We start from the raw sequence: 17,500 nt of genomic DNA, 5'->3' as shown, positions 1-17,500 counted from the left end.
GGAGTGACAGAGGAAAATGAAGTTTTGAACCAAAAGGCAAAGTTCGCAGATGAAAAAACCCAACCCAATTAGCTGCTTATGAGGAATCGAAATTCAGAGCATTTGCTCTTCCATCTCCCCCAACAACCTTTTGATTGACTCTGCTTAGATCTGTACAGCAAAGCAGATAAATCGACATGCCACATGCATGTGATGCTTAATCATTCGTAATAGCCAGATTTGCCCTGACACATAATTTGCTGTATCAAGCCATTTTTTTTTCTTGCTCACTAGCATTCTGCTGCTTGGCCTTTGCTTTATAAAACATTTAATAATTTTCTTTAAAACATCAACATGCTGATATGTGACTGCCCCTTTGTTTGCCTCCTGGAGGGGATCATGTACGCTCTTCCTACTGTGCTTTGCATGGTTTGTCACTGGCGAAACGACAACAAAAACCTCATGTCAGAAAAGGAGAGGAACCAAGTTTCTGATTTTCTGCTGTTGTTTTTTTTACAAGCAGCCACACCCTGTATAAAGGCCATCAGCCCTAGTGAAGGTTGGACAACTGGTGGAGCCACAGTCATCATAATCGGCGACAACTTCTTTGATGGCTTGCAAGTTGTATTTGGAACCATGTTGGTCTGGAGTGAGGTAAGCTATGGCCTATGAACTGTAACTCCCCTCCCCCCCCCATGGGTTTTTTCTTTTTGTTTTCTTGGTAGCACGAGGCATCATGAAATTTAGTTTCAAAGTTCTTTTTTTTATACTATGAGTGTTTCATGTGGCAGTGGACTAAACATAGGGAAATATGCATGAGGCACTTAAAGGCCCTCTAGTGGAAAGCCTGCTATGGAAATCTTCCAGATTCAAATGGACAAATTAAAAAAAATTACCAGGAACAGGTTTAAGGAAACATATGGAGACAATTTTCATATGAATGATGCCCTGTGGCCTTTCCTGCAAACTAAAACCAAGGATCATTTGCAGATATTTTTTCATTTATTTTTTTAAAAAAACTACTAGTACCCTGATCTTACGTTGTGACAGCAAGACAGCAGCATTTTGATAAGGCGGCCCAATTTAGACCCATTTGACTAATTACATCAAATTGACAAGTGTGAGTACTATCACTACAACCTTGACTGAAATTATGTTTACTGTATGGTTTTCCATAGCTGATAACACCCCACGCCATCAGAGTTCAAACCCCGCCACGCCACATTCCCGGAGTTGTTGAAGTAACTCTTTCCTACAAATCGAAACAGTTCTGTAAAGGTGCTCCTGGACGGTTTGTCTATACCGGTAAGTGTAAAGCTTCTTTGTTTCTTCTAATTTGTGTCTTGCATACTTTAATGATGCAGGGAATTAAAACATTGGATTTTCATTTTCATGTTGGTACAGTCACATTAGTAAATCTATGAGCCGGTTCGAAGCAATGGGTCAATCTCAAAAGGCACCTTTAACTCTGAAGGTGCATCCTATGTTCGGATAATTCCACATTTATTTCAAGAAACTGTTTTGTATTTTCCACCACGATTATGCTGTAATATAAAACAAGGGATATTATTGACAGTTTAGCTGGAAAAGTTAGGCATGAACTCAAGTTCTGCCAGAATACTCTTGTACAAACATACATGTACCAAAGAATGTCAGGGCAGTGGTCAACTAGATACTTCCATGAGTGGAGTGGAACAACTTCTGCTGGTGCAATGGGACTTCCCCCTCTCTCCTCCCCATGTGTACACTCTGTGCCATCCTGGAATGCTGAGAAGAACTCCCAAACTAATTTAGGGGGTCAGGGGGGAAGGTGAGGGAGGAAAAGTCTTGTTGCATAAGCAGGAATCATTCCATGCATGCAAGGATTTACGTAAGCACTACATTAAACAAAATCCTCAGATTTTGTTTTTTAAAATAAGGAGCACAGACCATTCCTATATGCTCAGCCATGTTGATAGGGACAGATGATTCCCTATATCCACAGTTGCTCCCAGTGCATGCAAGTGGACTTGAGTAACCTGCAAGCCATGACCCCATTGGGTGGTAGTGCGGAGAGTGACTGTTTGATGAGTGAACATAAGATACCCATGGCCTTTTGGCCTTAGTAAGAGTTAGTATTCTGCAGCGTATGCGCACCTGAGAGGCCTCCAAAAGAAGGGAAGAGGAGTTCATTGAGTTTTATAGTCATCCCATCTGTTTCATTATGGCAGTGGTAGGCTGCTGAATCCGGCCTGTGGGCTGGATCCTTATCTCTCCTACAGACCTTGGGTTAAATTCGACAGGTGGGCAGAGTTGCCCACCTTTCAGTCACTTGGCATCACTATGATGGTAGGTGTCCTGTTTTTGCTGAAGGAGATGATCAACTATGTATACCCCAGCAATCAGCTGATAGTTGGGTGTTGCAAAGCACTGAGCACATGGCAAATCGTCTTTGGTCAAGCCTCATTTTTACATACCCCACATTTGATGTCATAGGTGGAGGTTAAGTGGGTGTGGCTTGACCAAAATAGCCTTGTGGACCAAATGAGGAACCGTGCCAGGACTGCTTAGGCTTGAGGGCTGGAGGTTCCCCACTTTTCCATTCTGGCATTAACAACGGATTATGCCCGGATTTTGTAGCCCTCATGGTAAATAAATAATTTGTTAAAAGCCTTTGTGGGTACAAAGGTGGACTTGTACCTCCCTCCACTAAAAGACAAGGCAGCGTACATACACACTGTGTTGGTTTTAACCCTTGCGAGTACGTTGAAATGTTACTCAAGCTATTCTAAATCCCAGTGGGACTGTGGTGATTCTGCCTGGTATTTCATGCTTACATTTTGAATGAAATTAATGAGGTGCTCTGAGATACCATGTTTGGAAATACATTTTGCTACTGAACAACAACAACTTCTCATGACGCGAAATTTGGAAATAAGGACATGTGCTGCAATTAATGTGCTTCAAGTTTATTTATTTATTTAAAACACATGTAATGGTAAGGTATAACAATGCCAGAGAGCATATTTTTGAATTTTTTTATCACTAATTTGTACATAATCCTTTTGAGATTAAAAAAATGAGTGCAGGAAGCTTACTAGACTGAAAAGATGAATGTGTATCAGGGTCATACTCCTTTACTAATATATCCTACTGACAATGTCATCTGGAAGAGATGTAATCAATTAATATGTACAAATGAAGTACATTTATCTTAAACAGACACTCCTTTGCTAGTTTATAATGACTGTGGAAAATACTAAAGCCTGATAACATAGAACTGGCAAAACTTGCGAAGTAACAGGTTTGTGACATAACTGAAATGTATACTAACTACCATGGTACAGTTTTGTATGCCCATGCATTCTCGTTGGAAAGCTTAGGTGCACATTCTGAGGTGGCACAGTGGAGAAGACTCTACAATGTCAGTCAATGTGCATTGAATTGGATGTAAGATTTCAAAGGTTGTAAACCCTAAGGGGGAGGAAATCCGAAAGGTGGTTCTACCACCTCATGCTACACCCAGTTAGACTCCTTGTTTATTTAACATGACTATATTATGCACAGAGAAGTGGTTCATAACTCAGAGCACATATTTTTGGACGGCTTTTTTTTTATTATTATTTCTGTAAACCACTTAGAAGTTTTCTTACAATCAAATGGTATATACTTTTTGTTAAGTAAAATAAAAATAAAGGTATATGAGCACCAACCATCTTTCTACGGTCAGGCATGTACGCTACAAGTATCAGCCACAATCCAGCACAGAATTAGGGAAGTTTTAGCCCCTGAGGTCAGGGCATTTGAGCATGCCAAATCTTCTGATGGATTGTGGCCATGAGCAAAGAGTACCAAGAAGAAAGCGCCCCCTTTAAGAGAAAATCTGAGGTTGAGGGAACTGAATAGGTTGAGGCCATTGGCAATTGTTATTATCTGGTCACAGTGCATCCTGACTTCCTAAAAGTTCTCCTCTTGGCTGTCTTAGTGAGACAATAATTAGTAGTGGCTATAGCGGTGGTAGGGACACAGGTGGCGCTGTGGGTTAAAGCCTCAGCGCCTAGGACTTGCTGATCGAAAGGTCGGCGGTTCGAATCCCTGCTGCGGGGTGCGCTCCCGCTGCTCGGTCCCAGCGCCTGCCAACCTAGCAGTTCGAAAGCACCTCCGGGTGCAAGTAGATAAATAGGGACCGCTTACCAGCGGGAAGGTAAACGGCGTTTCCGTGTGCAGCTCTGGCTCGCCAGAGCAGCGATGTCACACTGGCCATGTGACCCGGAAGTGTCTCCGGACAGCGCTGGCCCCTGGCCTCTTAAGTGAGATGGGCGCACAACCCCAGAGTCTGTCAAGACTGGCCCGTACGGGCAGGGGTACCTTTACCTTTACCTTATAGCGGTGGTAACTTTGGCAAGGTTTATAGCAGGGATATCAGAACCAGTTGAGTCTCAGTAGAGCTGAGGTGAGTGGCTACTTTGGAAGTCCTTTAATAACACTCATTTGTTTCAAATGGTCTTTCCCCAATCAGTTGTAGTCCTTTTCACTAGATGGAGGCTGGAATACCATGTTGGAGTCTGTTTTTATTTTTGTGACTCTGTTTTTATCCTTGTGGTTTTCATTTTCTGTATAAGTAATATTGATTTTGTTTTGTTTTAGTTAATACTGATTTATTGTACTTGTAGTTTTTATTAATATAAGCTGCTTTGGATGGGGTTTGTCTGGAAAAGCACCATACAGATATTTTTAAAAGCTATGGTCTTCCAGATGCTGTTGAACTACAAACCCCATCATACCCGACCAGCTGTTCTGAGTGGGGCTGATAACATCTGGAGGGCCATAAGTTCCCCAAGAATAGCCTAGTTATTATGATATATTAAGGAATTTTATATAGATGAAATGGCAATTAAAATAGAGGATATGTGCAGGTGTGGTAAACACTTTAGCAGACATGTTCCATGGTGGTTATGATGCAACACTGTAGTTTATGGATTTCTTTGGGTGTCTGATAACTAAAACATCTGAAGAACTACTTATGTTGTTAGCTTCCCAGAGCCTAGCTGGTTTTATACTGGGAGTCTATTCTGAAAATGTCTATTTGCAAGTAGTCCTGCTCAGCTCTGTCAGGATACCTATAAGTGTTTATGTTGTGGGGTCCTCTCTCTTTTTCTTTTTCTTTTTTTAAAAAGCAGTTATTTATAATCCTGATACATTAGCTAATGTAAATGGATAGTTCCACCGACTTCAGTGCAAGCACTAATGAGAACCTGGCCTCAGTCTTCAAAACTCAATAGATAAATGGAATTTATTGAATGGTTCTCTCCACATAAACTTTCATAGTTTTACAGTGTTTAAAAGTCACATTCTCATAAAGATCAATTTATTCTTTGTCCCTTTCACCAGAAGTCATAGGAAATGTTAAAGAACGACATTTAAGTGAATCAAAGTTACTAAAACTGCTGTGGCTGCAATTAATTTACTGGAAGCATAAAAATAAAGACTTGCAAGACTACACGTTTCAAATGCTTTTTAAGAGGCACGGAAGCCTATATGGCTACAGAAAGTAAGAGGAAGGGTAAGGTCACAGCCTGTCTGACCTGGAAACTTCAGTCTGATTTGTATTGCCCCCAAATTGATGGGGACAATGAGATAATCATTGGAAATTACACTCACCATTGAAAACTGAGCCAAACTTCACTGTATTTCACAATATGAAAATTATGTGGCCCCATAAGAGGGAGGGGCAGAATCCCCAGGGCATCTGTTTTCCATCAGTGTCCCACCATGCTTGCAGTCTGGCTTGGCACTCTAACATTTAACCTTCTCAGCATGAGGTGGAACAAAGGGCAACAAGGCTGCAGAATAATGAAACAAGGGTGCAGTGTGGTGGAGAAAACTGCTTTTGAAAAGTACAGAAGTTGAGACATTTAAATGACGTGTGTGTGTGTGTGTATACACCAATATAAAAGTACCAGAGTTTAAACACAAGGGAAAACAACAACACAGCCCCCCTGCACCAGGCCCTATTAGTCACATATAGTAAGATTGCTGTTCTGTTTCTCAGCAGGCTGAGAGGAAGGTCTATTACCATCTATCCATGCCTTTTTGCCTGCTGCTTTCAACTATTGTAAAGATACAATTACCTTGGGAGATTGTGGCAGTCCAGTTGATTAGCACGGTGAATTAAAAGAATGAGTCACAAATGACATGTCCAGCTCTTCTCCACTAGTCCTTGGAATTCCCAGTGTACCTCACCCTTGTTGTAAGAAGGTCAAAAATTAGAGAGACATAACAGTTTTCAAGCAGCTAGCACTTAGGAGCAGAATTAACAATCATTCTGTATGTAATTGCCAGTTAGTAAATTGCCTTCTAGACTGTAAAATGCAATATAAACTGGTGGGCACCTAAAATTAAATTAATGAGATATTTGCTGCATTTAAAAGTGAACAGTGCAAATTAATAATTGAGTGCAGTACTTGTTTTAATATTTGTCAAGTAGTGTATCACTTGCTTGTTTAATGACAATTAAAATTGTTCTTACCTGAAAATAAAATTCTTGGCGTATTTAAATTAAGCAGCTTTCTGCAGGTTAGATTCATCATTTTACTTACTAGCAGTCATTGAAGGTTCTTAAATTAAATATCTGAGATTACTTTTTAATTAGATTATAAGCATTGCAATGTTATTTGATTACGGCAAATTGTGATTTGTATGCTTCTAAATGGAATTATGTTGCAGTTAGTATTTTTTTTTAAAGCACACATTTGAAACTATGAGGAATCATTATGTATGTTGTCTTTAAGAAAACAGTAGTATGTGTACACCAGTTTGGGTGTAAGCATGTCACTATTTTGCTGGAGTGCATTTTACATAATAGTTTCCTGGTGGGCAAAAGAAAACCATGCCAAGCCGTATCTCTTTCAGCTAAGTGTTTTGCAGCCCATTTCTACCCTCCTCCTCAGTTTGGTTAACTTTTGTTCAAGCAAAAAAGAGTACAGGGATTCAAGTATCACTTGCAGTACACGAAACCCAATTGCAACAACAAGGGTAAACATATCCAACACCAAAGCAGAAAAATCTGAATGCTGAACCATTTCTAGGCCTTTGACACATTCACTAGTTATCAGAATAACAATTATTCCTGCGCAAAAGAACCCCATTCAGCTTCAGACTTATGAAATGACTGCACAACAAGTAATCACTCCTCTTAATAGACTACTTATGTGTAAACAAAAATGCATGATACTCCTACGCTTGCTCAATATTGCAGGGAGGGGAAAATCTTGTATTTGTAACTGTATTTTTGTTCCGGGTGTTCCAGGGTTAACCATCTGTATATTTATCCATTTTAGCTAGTACACATTGTTTTAAACCACTTCACCCTATGAAAAGATCTCACAAGCTTTGAGCATTTAAGGATCTTCCGTGTAAATTCCAGTGTGGCTTTGTCAATGGGACTGCTACACTGTGTTCAGAGTCAATAGCTCCCTTCCATCACAGCCAACACAAACTAGCTGTCTCATAGGTCAGTGCTCTTTAAACAAATTACTTGTATCCACAGAGCAAATGATTGTTAATTGCCTCCCACAAATCATACTATTTTTACTATGCTAAACTAAATGCTAATGCCTTAGTTAAATTCAAACCACCTGATAATTTCTTGTACATATTCAATTATAGTTCTTAACCACAGAACTTTGTCATCATGAAAAATTATTAATAAAACACAGATAATGAATGGTTAACATTGGTTGGCTAGCACTTAAAAAGAACACTTACTGCTGTTTTGGCATTCCTAGCAATTCTAATTGTCTCCTGCTTGCTTTTTAATTCTTTCATTATCCACAAGGCATCCTTTTCTTTTTATAGTATTGGTTATTTATTGATCAGGCCAATAAATCTGGACCAATACAGTTGCCAGGAGGTCCTTAAAAAGTGGGACAAATATTATTATCTTTTTATCAGGATGGTTCTTTCTAAAATGTCCTTCCAAACTGATTGGCTAATTTGTGCCACCCCACCCCCCCAGACAAAACTGTTACAGCCGATACTTTAATTTTACTATGTTTTAATTTTAAAACCAACAAATATTATGCTAGATATAGCTTATCTAGCAAAAAAAAAAATTTATAAAAGCTGAGATGGGAAGATTCTGTTTAGATACTGAGATTCTGTTTAGCATTGTCTTTTCATTTTCAGTACGATAAGCATTTCAATTTGGCTGGCAATAATGGAGATAATTTTTTTTTTATTTGGTATCCTATCACACTGACAATATCTTAAGATTGCATAAAACAGCTCATTTTAAATCGCTGCAGTTCCAATAAGTATAACGTGGTCATTGTTGTCCCCTTTCTTTTCTGTCTCAAAGGAGACCAGAAGAATGAGACATACCATTTGTGCTATTGCACAAGTAGACTATTTGTTCTAATCAGTGACACCCATTTACTAGAATTGCTTAAAATGAACTATACCTCATACAGAAATCGCACATTTAGAGTGTTCCATTCATCATCTGAAAATTGAGGGCCAGTAAACTTTTCTGTTCCTCCAGCGGGATCATAGACATGCATCAAAATGTTAAAAAATGATTGGTGAGAGAGAACTGTCACCCATTTATCAAAGAAAAGGAACATTATTTGCTAATTTCCCAACCAAGGCAGTGACAGGGTGCTTCGTCTTTAGACCCATGGTGACCAACATGGCCTTTTTGTTATTAGTACAAGTCAAGCGCTTTTTGGCTGTTGCTAACAAGACACATTTGTCTATCATCAGAGAGTGCTTTATTTCCTCCACACACCCCCTCCCAAGTAGCTGTGACCAAAGTCTGATCTCTGCATCACAACTGGCTCCACTTCTCCAGGTTGTGGCAGCACTGGGTAAAGGAGGAACTTATAAATCACAGAGTTTCTGCATGAAGGTGAAGTTATTGACTCTGTGGTACCAAAACTGACAAAATACAACGGCAAGGAAATACTCATTCATCTCGCCCTCCCCTGCCCCCAAAGGACAAAAGGGTCATTTCCTTTTACTCAGTAATTGATAAAAATATGATCACATGCATAAAACTCTTACTTGGTTTTCACTGATACTTTTTCTCCCAGTTCTTCTTTCCTCTCTCTACTGTGCCTATGAAAACATCGTTACACGGGAGAAATGAAAGACACACTATATGAACCATTTAAAAAAAAATTTTTGAATAGGCATTTCATCTTTTCCTTCAATAAACCAAAGTTTTTGGCAACTGAAAACTTTTACACACATCTTCATAACTATGTGGTACCAGGTGCTTCCAAAAATTGGTATTACACAAAGCTTAGCCCAAGTCCCACCTTAGGGTCCTTCCACATAAGCCTCAATTCTGCCAGTCAACTCTGCTACACCTACCCAGTGGTTCCAAACATTTAGAAATAAGGGCGAACTTGACATGATGCTAAATGCAGCTTTGCAATCAACATACAGACTTTTAAAATGCAAATTGCATCCATGGGGGAAGAGAGGCTGATAATTAACAGGACCAGAGCAGGCACCGAGGCGAAATGTACCCCATTCCTACTTAGTGCATTCCTGAGGAAAATGCCTCCTCTGAAGCTGGTATTTGCTTTGTGGGAAAACGCCAGAGAGGCATTTTCTACTAATCCAAACCACGCCCACCCATTGACGTCACTGGTGATATCAGTAGGAGGACATGGTTTAGTCCTGCATTGACCATGTGCCCTCTTTCCAGCAGTGAACAGGATCTCATAGTCAAGGCAGCAGGATTTAATCCCTGTGCAACAGATGATGAGTGAGGATTAAAGTGCTTCTCAAAAACAGTTTGAAGCAGCTGCTACACTTCTGCTGCAAGTCAGTGGGTAGCAGCAACAGTGGAGTGAGAGAGAGAGTCCTCCCCCCCCATCACCACCATCACCCACCCTTCAAATCAGGTGCTTCAAGCAGCACTTTTGAGAAGCGTTTTAAAGCAGCCTCCATGCTCCCATTTCAGCTAAAATGGGGTTGTGTGGATTGCCTTATAGCACTCTTTGAAGCATCCACTTTCCCATGTCCATTAAATGGGAGAAAGGAAGTAAACTGCCTTAATGGACTAGCTTAGAGAACAAAAGCTGCCTTCCCTCTTATTTTTGCCACTTCTCAATGGTGTAGGCAGCCCCAATTGCATAGATGTCAGGGACTAGCAGAATTCACTGAGGAAAGCAGGTCTAGAGTCCAACTCCAGAGAGGCAGGCAGTGGCCGGGGGGGGGGGGGGGGAGGCTGTACCAGCCATGAGGCGAGAATCAGAGGCAGGGGGAGTTTCAGAGGTGGGGGAAGAGGCAGGCCAGGCTAGTGAAGGGCCGGGTGTTTCCACACTGTCTCCCAAAACAAGGAGAGAATTGAAGTGGGAAGAGCAGAAGTAACTTCCACGTCGGTGTAGTCTCTGGCTACATGCATGCTGCCTGTTTGGGGCAGGGACATAAAACTGGCGGAGTGGTCCCCCGTTGCTCTGACTGCTCCATAGAGCACAGACTTGGGAATAGCTGCCTAGATGCTAGATTGGTGTGTGTAGGTCTCCAGAGCTGTAGAAGCAGCATAAGTTATCTTTGACAATAAAGAGTTAACTCTGTCGTGTGCATTCGTTGGCTGGGAAGCACATTTGGCAATAGGCTCTAGAGTTGTGGTGTTGACCCCATTACCCAGGTTAGACTACCAAACTAAAGAGCCTCCATTGGATCATTTCCTAGACCCTGGGTGGGGAACCTCAAGGCCAGGAGCTGAAATGCAGTCCTCAAGGCTTTACTATGTAGCCCTTGGGAGTCTCCCCAGATCATTCCACACTGTACCTTTTCTACCCTCTTTTTGAGTGTTCTTGCTGGGCTGGAATGTGTTCTATAACTTTGATAATGCCTTTTTCTTGCCTGAATGGAGAGATGTGTTTGTTGAAACCTCTGGATTGTGCATGTCTTGCCTGTGGCCTTTGTACAAAGGCAACAGCCACATTGGTTGCTCTGCTCATTCCTGCCACTGGTCACACTTTTATGCAGCCCCTGGAAGATTGCCTGTGAGGGAATGTGACCCTTGGGCTTACAAGGGCTCTCCACCCTTGTCCTAGTATGCAATGCTTTTTTTCCTAAGAGAAAGATAAATTTCCAATTCCTTCCTGTAATGAGTTTAAACTATTTGATGCTGAGACTCTGGCCTGAGCCCAAGCACATGCAGCACTGCTCTATATTTGGAGGTACCTATCTACCATTCACATTGTTGAAACACATTTAGAAAGGAGGAGAATTTGAATTTGGTTTCCTCACCTCCAAACAGCACTGGTTATTATCCAGCTGGAGCCCCATGCATGGTTCCGGAAATAAGAATAGTGTTTTGCTCTAGGTCCTAAATGTCACAATAAAGTATTGGGAAGTGTGCATTCAGCACCTGTTTGCTCCCATGATTCTCAGTTTAGCACAGGATGTACATGTGGAAACCTGCTTCCATACATGTGTTGCCTTTGTTACATCAGGGCACTCTGTACCATTTTCACGGTACTCTTTTGACTGAGGGCAGAATGGGACTCAAAATATCTCAAGGACTACAGCTGCAGGCAGCAAAGGAATAAATCTTTCATGCTGCATCCACTCAAGGGTCAGCTGGAATTCAGTCTTTAAAAGGTGGTGCAAATCTCTCTCTTTTACTATAGTGCCCACCGCGAGGAGTAAGCACCAAATACAACAAATATGAAGAGGGACAAGCACAACTATGGTTTGCATTATTAAAATATATCTCAATTAGTGAAGCATCTTGGAGTATTTAATACTTAAAACAGAACGTATTGTTCACTTTGACACAGTAGTCTTGTTTCTGTACCCTATTGGGAAAATATTTCTATCATATTCGCAAAATGATAGATAATGTTGGTAAATATTCTGCCACATTAGTGAAATGTATTCTCAAAATGCCATGCTCCTTTGTATTAACCTAAATATCTAATGCTAGTAGTTTTATGCCACAAAAAGAATATGTATGGTTTTAGTTACTATTTGGATACTACTTCTATCTTAGAATTATCTAACTGTTGTAGTATCATTAGCAATGCATCAATCCCTAGGTAATAGTCTTAGTGTTGTCATCCACTAGGAATTCAGAATTGTGTGGTCTGTTCAAACACTCCTTTGGTTCTGAAGTTCAAACTGTTTCTTTGCTAGAGACATCTGGGTAATTGATTTTTTTTGTTAATATACTTGGTGGAACGTTCATGGAAAGCCTGGAAATGCAGCAATATAATATGGTGAAAAATATTATATAGTGAAAAATGAAAACATGTGCCCAATTATTCTAGGAGGTAGTGCATTGGGAGCAGACTTCCTTACTCTTATCCCTAACTGCATGAGGAACCATTAGTAGAAACAAGTGCTGTGTATGTGTGTTGTTTATCCATGATCCAGCTACTGCAGCTCTGTTAGAAAATTTGTATTAACACCATTCATCTGTTTGGGAACTACACCTTGCCATTGTAACCTACTCCGTCCACCCCACCCCCCAAGATGATCAAGGCAAAATGATATGCATGTTGAGTACATGCACTAAGTATGTAACCCTAAACACTTTTACTAGTAAGCCCTGTTGAACTTGTGGAGACTTTCTTCCAGGGCTTTTTTTCCCCAGCCGGAACTCACCAGAACTTAGTTCCAGCACCTCTCAGGTGGAGTTAGGGTTAGCATGCATGGTGAGTTCAGGCACCTCTTTTTCTAGAAAAATAGCACTATCTTCCTTCTAAGTCAACATGCATAGGATTGTGCTGGAACACTTTGTAGGTGACAGTCTGGGAGGAAAGGGGTGTCTTGCTTGCTTTGACAGAGGCGGAGGCAGGCTTGGGCTCCATCTGCCTGCCCGCGTGCACCTTTGAGGAAGCCTCACCCCACCCTTCTGGTTTGTGTGCGTTGGAGCAGTATGAAGGCCTGATCAGCTGTAGGGATGGACAATATATCTCAGCTGCTGCTTCCTCCCCCTAAGGTGAGACATTGTGATATATCAGTATATCACAATATTTAGCTGCTGATATATCATGATGTTGAAAACCAGGTATCGCCCAGCTCTAGTTATATAACAATATGGAGATGGAGTATATTGCTGAATTACTATGAATGTAATTTTTATGAGGATCATTAGTTTATTTTGCTGTAAAAGCCGGTCAGATTTAAAAGGATTAAAATCACTTCAAAAAGCTGACTTGTGTCAAACTGCACATGACATTAGTCTCATTGTTCTGTCCTTAAGTGCAAGGGTTTGGGTTTTTGTTGTTATTTTAACAAAAAGCCAGCACAGAAGTCCTGATCTGTATCAGCACCTTAAGACCTCTTGTTGTAGAACTGATCCAGACTGGGCCATGTGTGCCTCCAATTTGCATTGCCCCAAAATGCCCCATTCATTTTATTCATGCCCGATTCAAACAGCCTTCATGCTATGTCAACAACACACTTAGAAACAGAGCTATGTGACTAATGCCACTGTTAGTTGGGCCATCAGGCTCAGGCTTTAGCAGGCCTCCATGGAAATGGAGTCCCCATAGTTGAAGAAAATCAGCAGTAAAAACCTCTTCATGTGAGGCCCCTTGTTCGCATGAGAACAAGGAATCTCTTGTTCTCTGGATTGTTTCACAACCGACTCTCCGTTTATCTCAGGAGATCACAGTGTAATGTAGGGAAACTGGCTATAGCTATGTTAAGCCTAAACTATTAGATACTGCATGAATTAAAACCCTAACCCTGGACCTTGACTTGTTCTTGGAAGGCAATATGAAGCCAGTGCAAATGCTGGAGTGTAGTACGCTTCTGAAATCTCACCCCAGATAGGATGGATGCTGAATTCCGTACAAGTTAAAACTCACGAAGAGGCATTAAGAGCAGTCTCAAAACAATGCAAGAAAGCACAATAGGTCCGAATTGTTCAAAAGGGTTTTCAGCCTTTACGCCAGACAGAGCTGGTGAAAAACTTGCCTCATTGCTGTGACAACCTGGGATCCCTGGCGTTCAGGGAAAGCTGAAGGCTGTGAGTTCAAGCAGCTAAGAGACAGAAGTTAGTTATCCCAGAATAAGGCTGGGATAATTAGCATTAAAGTTAGCTTTTTAAAACTAAATGAAATTGCTCCAAATGAAAAAAGAAGCAAGACTGAGCTTTGCATACTTCAGCCTTTGACTCTACAGTACAATATTGATAATCAGTGATGAGTTGACTGTACCAGCTTTAGACTTCCCAGATTACCATGTCACAAACTATCTGGACAACCTCAGCCACAAACCTCTCAAACCTAGTATTAAAATTGTAACTTTGGGTGCAGAGGTTTATGGCCACTTCACACACCATATTTTTCACAAGTCCACAGAAAATATTTTACATGTATCCATGTAAGTCGGGAAAACATACATTTATGAATGCCTGTATTATGCAGGTGAACATGTCATGGGTCAGAATCAGCTGTGGTTTGGTTGTGTGTGTGCATTGGCTACCATACAGTCTGAAGCAGTCCTTGGACTTAGCTATATTGATATCACTACTATGGACACCATCTTGGATCAGTCCAGGGCTACTTCACACATTACATTTCTAGGTGAGCCCCTTTGTTTTAAGTAGGTGCATAAAATGGAATGCAATTGCCACATATACTAATCCATGAACTGTGATTGGCTAAAGAGTGTAAACTTGGTGGCATTCATGAGTTTTTCTCTGCATCATGAATAACGTTGGCCTGTTCCTAAGAGCCAAAATTTGTTGAATGTCTTTGTAATAGGCCAGAGGATAGCTTAAAATGAATTATATATGTGATCAATAAAAATATAATTTAAGCAGTAAGGCTACTGGGCTCAAAGAAATTTGGGCAACTGATTTGAAAAAAACAAATATGATAAATTGGAAGCACCGTATGTGTTCCATGTTGAAGGTGGTGCTTAACTGCTATTGTACTTTTGTCAAGTTGAGGCAAATTTTAAAAAGCCTATCAGTAAATGTTGGTAAGGGTGTAATTCTGTGAGAACCTATATACATATGTGGTGAGAGTGTAGGGTGACCCAAACTTTAAAGCTGTGGGTCTTCTAAGAGATAAAGAGATACTGGCTATGGTTTCCCACATCATACACTGCAAAGATGCCGGCTTCCTTGTTTATATTCCCTGATGCTTTGCAGCAGGTGGCCTGTAAAGCTTTGATTTGTTGTGGCTGCTGTTAGAATTTTCTCCCCACTGGTGCTAGCCCCTCTCAATTAATGTTGGGCCATTCATTACATTTGTTAAATCGTGAGGGTAATGCCTCCAGACCACTGAACTCATGAGCCTTGCTTTGGATCTACTTAATACCATTATGGTAAAGGAGCTGGTTTATTTGGGCATGATAGTGAGTAGAAGGACTTTGTTTCAGATGTCCTGTTTGTTTATTCTGCTCAGTTGGACTACATACTACCAAAGAGTGCTTGGTTTAGTTTTATTTTGCCTTTTATTTACTTTTGATGTGATTTGTTTTATTTGAAAATGTAAATTAATAAGTTCATTTTAAAAATATGCAATAATATTGGCTTTGGACTAGATACCAAGTTGTTTAGATTTCCTGCTTGCTTCTGTTGTTTTTATAATCACTAGGATAACCAGGTGACACAAAGCCAACAACAGAACAAGAAAAAAGCAACATAATGTTTATTTATTACAAGGAGCTCAAACTTATGACTGGCAATGGAGATTTTCCTACAATAGGACCTTACTGTCAACTATAGGTTACCTTAAATGATACCTCAGTTGACATATGACTTGATAAGTTACTATCTAGATGGATAACTTTCCATGCATTAAAAAAAAATACATTTTTAAAGCAAGAACCTTTTTTTATTTGAAAGCACCCCCACATAAAAAATCTCCATTCACATGGAAAACTTTCACATGAACATTAATCTTTTTGATTTTCAAGATTTCTAGATGCAATGGGGTAAGAGGTAGAGCATGCAGAAGGCACTTAGTTCAGTCACCAGCATCTACTGATAGGGCTGGTAGAAACCGCTGCCTGAAATTCTAGAAAACACTTCCAGTAAGTGTAGACAAGGAAATGACACACAATTACATTCTATTGTGGTTGATTTCTACGATATGGAGACTGGGCAAAATTGAAAATTAAGATGTCAGTGTTACTAATATAGATAATAAACTAACAGCCTGTGATACGTAATGAGTAGAGACTTAAAAGAAGAAGCTATAGATACAAGTCCCTACTCTTAAATCACACTTGGTGTACTTGGGAAAGTCATTTTCTGTCAACCAACACATTTCACAGGGCAAGTCCCAAGATCCTTGGGGGGGGGGAATACAGAATTCCTGCCCTCACACCTGAAAATCTGAGATCTGTTGCTAGCAAAGCAGTAGAAGCATCAACAGAGACTTTGTGAGGAGACCAATCTACTATGTCTCAATAAGCTACAATAATACTCAGGAGTTCTGATAGATATGAGATTGGTCTGCCAGCTGTTGTGAACTGGCCATACTAAGGTCCTCCTTCAAAAGGTATAATGCCAGAGTGTTGATCTCACTCCCAGATGATCAAGCAACTGCTGAGTTTTTTTCTAAGCCTGCAGACACCCAATGCACCCGCAGACATAGTCATTCATGAGAAAGATTCCTTTTTGAAGTATTCTAAGTGTTTTTGTTTTATTTTCTTTGCCCTAAAGAAAGTGCTGGCTAAAACACGCCGGGCTCTTTATATCCTTCATTAAAGTTTCCCATATATTTCAGCACCATTTTGAGATTTTGATTCTTTTCCCCCTTCTCATCTATCACTCTTGATATTTTCTTGGAGAGCTGATAAATCAGGGCTCACTGGCTAGCCCCAGGATGTACCCCATGGACATTGTCTCCAGCATCCAGGCATCTGTTGTGGACATTTGCCATCTGTTGCAAACTGCTGAAAGCATCCCACTATCTTGCTTGGGTGGGAATCTGGACTGGTATCATTCCTGATACTTCTTACTTCCCTGTAATAGGGTTCTGTCCTTTCAGAGGTTGATATAGAAGTTCCCTTTCCTGTATATTTGGCTGCACTCCAGCTAAACTTGAATGTCCTCAACTCACGTTTGGAGAAATAAATGAAGTATGTTTGCCTGGCTTTCTGACATAAGCTATGAAGCCACATGGAAACTAATGCTGTTTCATTCTGATGAATAGCATCCATGGAGGACTCTGTCATCAAGGCCATACAGAGGGAAAACAACCTTAGTTGAAAGAAACCTGCCTAAGCCACCATGTTTACTTTGGGCTTGTGGGAAAAAAAGGAATTGATCTCTTTGGGAAATAAGATATCGAGTGGCTCTGACGTTGCGGTGTTATCTCTTGAGTGAATTCCAGAGTGTGAATGGCTTTGGTCAGTTCTGGAAAGTACTTGAAGGGAAGTCTCTGTTCCTGTGTTGGATTTTGTCTCTTCTAAGTGGCCATCCTTTTTTCCTGTGACTGAATCTTTCTGAGGCTAGGGTGACCAACCTGATTCTCTCCAGATGTTGTGAACTGAGGCTTCCCTCACCCCTAATCATTGGGCCATGCTGGCTTGGGCTGATAGGAATTGT

The 17,500-nt window shown here is 40.6% G+C and overlaps 1 protein-coding gene across 23 annotated transcripts in view; it reads left to right on the top strand.

Annotated features, from left to right (window-relative positions):
- The window catches only part of EBF3 (EBF transcription factor 3), a gene marked incomplete at its 3' end in the record, with an annotated part of 185,046 nt that overhangs the window by 137,698 nt on the left and 29,848 nt on the right, over nucleotides 1-17,500 (top strand). For 13 of the 23 annotated variants that reach the window (XM_081912713.1, XM_081912709.1, XM_081912703.1 and 10 more), the window contains 2 exons: nucleotides 500-633; nucleotides 1,158-1,284. In XM_081912713.1, coding sequence (XP_081768839.1) covers nucleotides 500-633; nucleotides 1,158-1,284 — 261 coding nt within the window. The remainder of the gene's footprint in view (nucleotides 1-499; nucleotides 634-1,157; nucleotides 1,285-17,500) is intronic. The other 10 variants (XM_081912710.1, XM_081912704.1, XM_081912711.1 and 7 more) reach the window with 1 other exon arrangement.

Source organism: Podarcis melisellensis (assembly GCF_964234715.1).
Source record: "Podarcis melisellensis genome assembly, chromosome: 5".
NCBI classification, from domain to species: domain Eukaryota; kingdom Metazoa; phylum Chordata; class Lepidosauria; order Squamata; family Lacertidae; genus Podarcis; species Podarcis melisellensis.
Note: the sequence above shows the minus strand (reverse complement) of the source record. Positions and strands in the feature narration are given on the sequence as shown.